This window comes from Nanorana parkeri, unplaced genomic scaffold (assembly GCF_000935625.1).
Source record: "Nanorana parkeri isolate BGI_ZX_2015 unplaced genomic scaffold, ASM93562v1 scaffold218, whole genome shotgun sequence".
Lineage (NCBI taxonomy): Eukaryota > Metazoa > Chordata > Amphibia > Anura > Dicroglossidae > Nanorana > Nanorana parkeri.
In genome coordinates this window covers 1,383,854-1,393,539 of record NW_017306486.1, presented here as the reverse complement: position 1 = coordinate 1,393,539, position 9,686 = coordinate 1,383,854, and the positions used below count along the sequence as shown (strand labels likewise).

Below are 9,686 nucleotides of genomic sequence, written 5' to 3'. Positions count from 1 at the left end.
CCCCACTATGGTCCAAAGTAACCGGTTCATTTCTGTTACAGGAAATATGTTGTTTCCTCTGCGATCACAACTGGTCTTCCAGCTCATGAAGTAGATGGCATTTTTGGAAAATAAATTTGCCAAAGCTGGGAAGCCCCAATCTGAATTTGGATGTGGAATAAAACATTAATTCCAAAAAATTAAATGGGCAAAAAAAACTTCCAAAAAATGTTAAAACCATAAAAAAAAGTGTAGCCACTATATAGTTATGTACATGTGCTACTATAGAGATGTGAATTCTAACTATAAAGAGTTAATTGCATCTGTGTGTGAAGAGAGGCAGAGAAAAGTGGGGATTGTAGTACAGAGTCGATATGGATACCTGAGTGAAAGGATGTTGAGAACTACATCTCCCAGAATGCCGTGCAAGAGGAAACAGGAGGATTATGGGTTGCAACTACTGAGCGCGGGCAGTCTAGGACCAGGAGCTGAAGTGTGAGGACGTCTGCGATACCGTGGGAGTGAAGGCTGCCTGCAACAGGGCCGTGTGGTCACCGCTGTCTGGTAGGGACACAGACTCTGTACCGCAGTGTGCGGAGACTATTGTCCAGTTGTGGAACGTAAAAGACGGCGATTGAGCGCCCACGCTGAGGCCTGGTGACGCTTCAACAGCGGGGATATCACGGCCTGATCGCGCAGCCGGCCCAGCCTCTGGAGTGACCCAGTCAGCTCAGCTGAGGGAGCGGACCCTAACGGAGCTGAGGGTTGATCATTGCCAGAGTTCCAGAAAACCCTAGACAAGCGGTGATGGGTTTTCCAGGAAACCCTAGACAAGCGGTGACGTGTTGCCAGAGGCCATAGAAGACTTCTCCTTCCCCCTAAGTGTAGTTCTGACGAAAGAGGGACTTTCATCTGCTGCTGAAAGACATCCCCTTTCCAAGATAACTCGGGGAGTGGTGAGAGGCCTCTGGGCCAATGTGGCAATGTATTTTTACACATCTGCTACACAGTATGGGCCCCAACGTTGGCTAGCCTAGGACATTACTACTGTCCAGTAGTCTAGAGGGGGTGTGATACTTCCTAGGGGATATATTACTGCTGAACTTCTCTGTCTCAAGACTTAGCCCTGAGACAGTCTGGCATCATTGGTTTCCGTATAGGCAAATGATAGCCACAGTTACTGACTGTCAGAGTGCCTTAGCCGTCATTTATTGCAAAGTATGTAACTGGTAAACCATTAATAGTCTTACTCTGCACAGGTCAACCATTAAATCCTTTACAAAACCCATTAAAGGTGTGTTGGTGTGCTGTGGATCCACCATATGGCGGTACATTGGTGCATGGGTACAGAAAGACCCGTTACAATCAGCGGCTATGTACTTACCTGGTGACAGATTTTCCTCCCCCCGTCTGAGGTGCTCGGCTTATGTTATGTTAGGTTACATTATGTTGATCTCCAATAGTTCTGAACCATAAACGTTTAACGCCCCAGAAAAGGAATGAAGAGAAAATCTAAATCGAAACAAAATGAAATTTTTTTTTTACGTGTTACACGTCTAATGACCAATACGGACTAAGATAACCAGTGTGGACTAAGATGACCAATGCAGACTAAAATGACCAATCCGGACTAAGATGATGAATACCAACTAAGATGATCAGTATGGACTAAAATGACCAGTACAGACTAAGAGGACTAGTACGAGCTAAGATGACCAGTACAGACTAAAATTACCAAAAAAAAATCTGAATTGATCTGAACCAAAAACGAAAAATTTTGAACGATCCGAACCAAAAAAACAAAAAATACAAAATGTAAATCGATCTAAAACGAAACAAGCTTTTTGAGCCTTTACATGTATATTACCTGGTAGCCCAACTAGTTTATATCAGATAGTTGCATCCAGACTTAAACATAGCTGCAACTGCAATATAGGCTTTTATCCTGACTTCATATAAACCTTGTCAAATTAAAGGAGAACTATTAAGAGAGTAAAATATACTGTTCCCAATAGTTTGAGTTGGCGTGTGACACTGCCGCTGTCACATGCCAGCTCTATTGCTTGAGAACGGAGTGATCACAAACTGCTGATTGATCAGCTCATGGCTTCTGCCTGCAGAGAGCGTTAACTGTCATTCACCACTGTCTGCAGGAATTGCCCTCTCCCCTCTCTCTGTTCCTCCAGTGCTCATTGGAGGGACAGACAGGCTAAGGGGCAGGAACAGCTGGGTTTGGCTATTGAGAGGCAGAGCCAGCTGTCAATCGGGGATAGCTAAGAAAAATGTTAGCAGTCAGCACAGGCGATCACATGAATTTCTGAGGGGATCAAGAGTTATTGTTTTGAATTTATTAAACATCCTACATTATAAAGTTAGAAGATATAAAAGGTACATTTTATAGTCCTCTTGTGTTCTATAAATGAAAAGATGCTAAGTAGACATCTTTGGGTTACGGGGGGATAATCCTATCATTTGCAGATGGGGGAGGGAATGGGGTTAAACCAGATGGTAATCCTGCTCATTGGCCCCATCAAAATCAGCATATATGTTTTTCAATATATTTTCTTGTGACTTGCTACCTACAGGATGTTGTAAAAGCCATTCAAAAAGCCAAGGGTGTTAAGCATCTGGTATCCATGACAACTAGTGAGCATGCCATCATGCAAAATGAAGCCCTTATCGCTTTGGCCATCGCCTCTGCAATCAACCTTGGTAAAATATCATTATATAACTTTATTTTAAATTTTTCTTTAACTTAAAACAGTAAATAAATATCAGTAGGAACAAACAGGAGTACTGGCCTAAAAAATAAATGTACACATACGTGTACAGTTCTACACATACATACACCCTTATTGACACTTGTCCTATGGGTGAGCTACATAGCGCACACACACACCACATTCAAATAGTTTTACACATATCTTAAAGAGGAACTTTACTCACCAATTTAATATCTCAAAAGCAGTTACTTTTAAGGCATTCTAAGTGTCAGGGTTGTCGGTGTTCTCATTTCAGCTCTCAATCGAGCTTTCAAGCCCTCAAATGGCTGGTGTCATAGCTGATCACATGTGCAGGACCATGACAACTGCAATCCAAATAGAGGCTAAGATGACACCTTCCTTGGTTGTACGGGACAGGGGTTTTAGTCGCATTTTGACTTGTTACAATTTGAAAACAGCTCTCAGAGTACTGCAGTATGAAATACTCTCTCTAGGCCTATAGTCCATGTACATTGTAGTGCATGCTGAAATTGTATTGCATATGCCCTAGTACCTCCATGCTTAGGAAAGAGGCCTAGGTTGCTGGAAATATCACTTTTCTTAAAGTGGACCTTTACCTCCTTTTACTAAAAATCACATCAGCATGCTGATTTCAAATTATCTTAAATTATCTTATGTTCACTAGTTAAACAAACTTGTTTTTCATTTACTAACAAATAGCATTCATCTACTTTGTGGTCCAGTTCTGGCACAAATTATGTATATGCCCAAGCGCTGCATCCTGAGAAGGTTGCATCAGCAGAGCATTGCTGGAAAATCTCATGTGTAATCTCAGGGAAAAGCATTTTCCTCCCCTGAGATGATGTGCATGGTCACATGTCCTGGTCACACATGTGCCAGAGTTTCAGGAAATAAAAGGAGAGCTAGTAACCTGCCCTTAGTTAACATGGCCACTGTCAGAAGACTAGGAAATAAGGTATGCAAAGAATACAAAGACTGCAATTATCTAGAAGTACGTGTTTGTAGATTGTCACTACTAAACATTTCTAAATGTGTGTTTGTTGTTCTTTTAAAGATATGGGTAAAGTTCCTCTTTAACAAGGGTTTATGAAGATTGTTTTATATTTGTACAGATTGATGACTTTAATTAATCTGAATAAAAGAGCCTTTTAATATGTTAAAAGACATGGGTGTAGATGACAATTTTTATATTGAAAGCTTTGGCAAAGCTCACACAATCTGTGCCTACCAAGAGCATGGTGGCTGTTTTATATTATTCTTGTTTTCAATCAGACAGACCCTGTCTGGCAGGCTTGCACTGAGATAAGGGATTAGCTAGGTACCGTCCCTGTGCAGCACTACCAACTATGAAGAAAAGACTTCATATGTAAAGGAAAAATAAGGTTATCCCTATGTACACACATATGTTTACAAACTATACATAGACACAGGGGGGTTCATTTACTAACCTTATAAACACGCCACGAACAAGTATACACCTCTGTAGTGTGTTCCCTCCCAGCATGATCTATTGGTGGAATCTAGACACCTTTGTAGTGTGTACACACCCAGCAGGTGTGTTGTGCAAAGCCCTGCATGAATTGCAAGGTGATGTTGTGTAAATTAGCTCTACATTGTGTTGCTTGCGTTGATGAATGCAGGAATGTAAATGCATGAGCTAACCATTTTTGTCTAAACTGTGAAGCAGCATTATATATGCATCATGTGCATGATTTTTCCATATATGGCATTAGTGGAAATATGCTTTCAGAGACTTTTTGGTTGATAAATACGTTTTGCTGTGTAAAAATCACACGCACCTAGTGCGTGCGTGTGCTTAGGTTAGTAAATCACCCACCGGGGTGTTTGAAACATCAGCATACATTGATAAGATAATTTACAATGAACAGATCACTTCTACGGGTATATCTAAAAGCATTAAAGATCTACTGTAATATACAATTGTCTCTATTACCTTTTTATATTTCAGAAATAGTTGAAGAAGCCTTTAAAGAGACGGACTTGGTAGCAATCATAGTTAAAGTTTTGCAGGATGAATCAGTGGGTCCAGAGGTGAAGTACAATTCAATGGGCCTACTGTGCAGCCTTCTAGACTCAGGTATTGGTGGATTCTCATATTTAACTATTTACTTTTGCTGGCTAGTTAGGGTCTGGAACTCACTGCCACAGGCGGTGATTTCAGCAAATAATGTGGAATTGTTCAAGAAACTTTTGGACGATTTCTTAAGGGACCGTAATATACAGGGGTACGGGTACTCCTAGAATGAGATCCTAATAGGTTGGACTTGATGGACTAATGTCTTTATTCAACCTCAAATACTATGGACTATGGCAAAGTCCACGGGCATCTAGGGATGTTGAAGGCTTCTTTAATGACAACCTATTAGACACAAATGTGCTAAAAAATATGCAACAGTACTAATAGTTAATTGTGAAAAGAGGGTTCATAAGGTATTAAAAAAACCTGAAAAAATGGAGGACAGCACTAGACACAGATTGTTCCAAGACCATCAGTACTATAGAAAACAGTGACTAGTAGCTAACTACAAGAACAATTCAGAAACTATTTCTAATTACTGAATCAGATTGGGAAGCAGACAAGGCCTCACCAGATAGTTCCGCCTATCATTAAAGTTTTGTTTTGAATTTGGATAGAGTGGTGAGGGGTTAGGACCACTGTCAGGTAAACAGTTGTGCTAGCTCTTATAATTAAGGGGGATATTTTGGGCTATAACTTTTGTATTCTTGGGAAAACTTACATTATTGCACTTTGAGAAAATAGTTTTTTACCCTTACCCTGCATTTTCATTATATATGTATTAATTGTTGATTTGTTTTGAATGGTCTATATCAGGGTTCAAAATTTCAAGTCCTGAGTTACTCGCCACTAGTTGCCCCACCTAACCCCTACCCTGCCCCGGCCTTAACTCCGCCGCTAAACACACCCTCTTAAATAATTTTATGATAATTCTTATCTTATGATAGTTGCTTGTAAACAGCAGATTAGGAATTCCTGCTACAGGAAAACGCAAGTTCCTGATGCAGGAATCCCTAATCACACCTGAAATATATGTGTAAATTGGGGCCCAATATACTCATACAGTAAAACACATTAATACACTTCTCAACATTACGCCCTCCCACCCTGCACAAGTATAATAATAACATTTCCCCCCCGCACACAAAAAATAATACATCTCCCCCCCCTGTTATAAGCCCCCACACATAAAATAATACACTCCCCCTTAATGCCCCCCCACACATATAAAATTATATACTCCCCCCTTATTAACCCCCCACACACATAAAATAATACACTCCCCCTTATTAACCCCCCACACACATAAAATAATATACTCCCCTTTATTAACACCCACACACATACAATAATACACCCCTCCCCCCTTATTAACCACCCCACACACATATAAAATAATGAAAATAAAACACTCCCCCTTCCCCCTTATTAACTCCCTACACACACAAAATAATAATACACTCCCGCCAGCCCCCTCACCTGTTCACGGCTTTGCAGGGAGGAGGCTGTGAGGAGGATCGATCCCTGGCTATCTGGGGGTGATTAGTGAGGTCTGCAGACCTCACTAATACATCCTTTTCTTTCGGCCGAAACTCAGAACTGTCAGAGCTCCGGCCGAAGGAAGCCGGAGCTGACAGGAGCAGCTCTGCGGTCTGCATCCGACACAGATGCAGATTGTGGAGCTGCTCTCGCAAGTCAGGTACGCGGTCAGCGATCGCGTGCCTGACATGTCAGCTGGCTCTATATTATTCACTGCCTAGCTGGAGCGGGTGATAAAAAGGGTTTGGTCACTTGAGTGGATTTTCTAGACAACGGTGTCAGCTTTACAGGGGTGAGTGTGGATATATGCTTACTGTTTAATCAAATTTGAAAAATATCTCTAACAATGTTGATATGTTTTGTTGGAGATATGCAGGTTGTGGTATCCTTGTTCACAATTGTCTTTCTCTACACATTTGGTCTTTCTTTGTTCTGACACCTGCCCTAATATATAGGATGTAATGTCCTACTTTTTAAAGTGACACTAAACTCAGGAGTTAAATCTTCAAAATGCATTCAAGTACCTTAACTAGTAACAAAAATACAGTATATCTTATTTGTGCATCACTCAGCTGTATTTCCTCGAATTATCTCTGAATTCATGCTGACACTGTCCTTCCTTTTGGAGGGTGGCTACGGTTGTACCCTATGGTACCTATGTGTGTTGCAAAGCAGCAAGCGTTGTAAGCTCACTCCTGTGATGGGCTACAATCTCAATACAAATTAGTGAACTAAATGTGAGATTCCAGTCCATCACGGGAGCATGCTTGCAGTGGTGGCTACTTTTCAACACACACTGGACCATGGTAACAAAAGTAACCACCCTCCAGAAGGAAGGACAGTAACTGCACAAATTCAGAGACTATTTGGGGATCTACAGCTGAATGATATACAAATAAGCTACATTATTGTTAACAGTTAAGGAACTTGAATGCATTTTTAAAATTTAATGCCTGAGTTTAGAGTCACTTTAAAAATAGTTCTGTCACAGCACTCCCCACCTTTTAACATATATCAGGTTTTATTACTTTCTGTGTCCCAGTTAAGGAGATTCGGGCTCTCTAATTGTCCTGATCATCAATGTCACTGGGAACAATAGTGCGGATAAATCCAAAACTTTAAGTTGCCCTCAGAACAGGAATAGAGGGGAAATCCTCAATTCCTGTTCTGATGGGGAGTCTTGTTCCTGTGACAACTAAAAGAGGATTTCCCTTACATTGGAAAGATCTAATTTCCAATTTAGTCTACAGGACAGGCAGTGTAGGGAAATCTTCTAAATGAGACACAGATGGCAACAAAAATGATAGCAGTTTTAACCCTCACCTACTCTATCCAAAATGGAAAAAAATTGGCTTTACATATACTTCAACCAATTGCAGACCGGCAACTTTACATATACAGCGAGTCCACCGCCCCAATGTTCGAGGAGAACATGCATATTACAGGCAGGTGCAGAAGCTACTGCTCCTGATTTCGTTAGACAGCAGAGAGCTTTGGCTTCAGGCAGAGAGCTGATCAGACCAGCTATGTGCCTTATGATCACGTGTTAACATTGCCAAGCCCTTCCTTCCTCTTACAACAGAGACAGGGGACCAGGGGCAAGGGGGAGAGTAAAGGAACTAATTAATAAATAAGTAATCCATTCATTAGTTCCTAGTGAAAACAAGCTGCAGCAGAAAGAAATAGTAAAGTTGGTGATAATGTTTAACCCTTTCACTCCCTTTCCTCTCCTATATATGTCAGCTGTATTCTATCTCTGCTCTGAACTGTTTATAAGCCCCTTTAATGTATCTAGTACACCATTACCAACCAATACCAGCATTTCTTCATTTTCTAAAAATTAGTGCGAAAAATAGCATCACCTTGGGGTATCTACTTTCTGAAAAGGGGTCATTTCAGGAATGTTCGTACTGTCCTGACATTTTTATTTGTTTTTGTTTTTTTTTTCTATTATATATTAAAACATTTAAAAAGGGTTTCTTAAATACCACCAAAAGAAAGCTCTCAAAAAAATTATGCAAAATGAATTTGGGTACAGTGTTGCTTAACCGAGTAATTCTCAGTCAATCTATCACAATACTGAAAAATGTCCTGGTGATGAAGGAAATTTAAACTGCCGATCATGAAGAGCTCAATATAGGCATATCCAGATGTAATTTTGATATTAATACTATAATATTGTTAGTGTATATCCATAAAAACTGTTTATTTTTAGTTTTGAATAGAATGGGGAAGGATTAGAGCACATCTCTGGTTTTTAGTGCTATCCTTGGCTCCAATACAGAGATGTCACCTCACTTCCTGTCCCAGTGACAATGGTTTCATCAGCGAGTTAGAGAGGGAAAATCTGCAATAGGGACACTGAAATAAAAAGCTGACTGTGTTGCTGGAAGGTATTCTTTCACTTCCTGTTTGGTAAAACCTTTGTCACTGTGACAATAAATGAAGAAAGATCTCTCTGAGACTCATAAAGCAGTTAAAACATTTGCAGAAGTTCTAATTCTTCCCTACTGTATACAAATATACAAAACAAAATTTAAAAAATGGCTGGCCTTACACTTTAAATATACACCTTTCTTATATGTCGCAAATACTGTTGAGATTTATATTGAAGTTTTCTTTCTATAGATGACCTGAGAAAAGAAATGGAAACGGTCAACTTGAAGGAGACTTTGGAGAAACTTTGCGGGCACAGCAATAGCAATGTGGTCAAACAAGCTAACACAGTCCTGCAGATAATGGCAAACACCAGCCAGACCACTGGCCACTTTTTTGCATAATATTTATCCTTTAGCAAAGCAAAATGTAGCAAGCCTGCTCCTGCACCCAGCCATCATATTTTCCGCAAACAGCATAGCATTATCTTATGCTGATAAAGTAGTATATTAGCTAGAAAGAAGAAACATGCAACAAAAGACCATCATTCATGGCTAGCTTAATAGGTGGTATTGTTATGACCTGCAGTGCCTGTACATCTTAATAAGTACAATAAAGTACAACAGAATTGCAAAATATTAAAGATGAATAAATTCTAAAAGATGTATGGGAAGTGAAAAAAATTAGTGTGTGCAAACTAAAGTAACCCAGAGCAACCAGTTAGTTTAATCTATTGAAATCAGATTACTTATGTACTGTGTTAATAGTAGGCTAACAAGATCATTCATTGTTCCACTCAATAAACCAGTAAGTGTACAACTATCATTTCTGCAGGGCAGAGTTGGAAATAAAATTAGGATTCTTATTAAAGAAATGTTTAAACACACTTTTCAATTTGTTCAATGCTACTTTCCTGGCTGAAAATGCCTAAATAGCCCATCTAGCATCTTCAGTTTATTGGTTTCCAGCTTGTGACTGTGTACTGCCGTACCTTCACATGGATCCTAGGT

The 9,686-nt window shown here is 40.0% G+C and overlaps 1 protein-coding gene across 2 annotated transcripts in view; it reads left to right on the top strand.

The window, feature by feature from the left end:
- The window catches only part of LOC108786602 (rap1 GTPase-GDP dissociation stimulator 1-like), a 150,543-nt gene extending 141,157 nt beyond the window's left edge, over nucleotides 1–9,386 (top strand). For both annotated transcript variants that reach the window (XM_018555926.1, XM_018555925.1), the window contains exons 12-14: nucleotides 2,565–2,691; nucleotides 4,693–4,821; nucleotides 8,929–9,386. In XM_018555926.1, the coding sequence (XP_018411428.1) occupies nucleotides 2,565–2,691; nucleotides 4,693–4,821; nucleotides 8,929–9,080 (408 nt within the window). In that variant the 3' untranslated portion in view covers nucleotides 9,081–9,386. The remainder of the gene's footprint in view (nucleotides 1–2,564; nucleotides 2,692–4,692; nucleotides 4,822–8,928) is intronic.
- The last annotated feature ends 300 nt before the right edge of the window (nucleotides 9,387–9,686 follow it).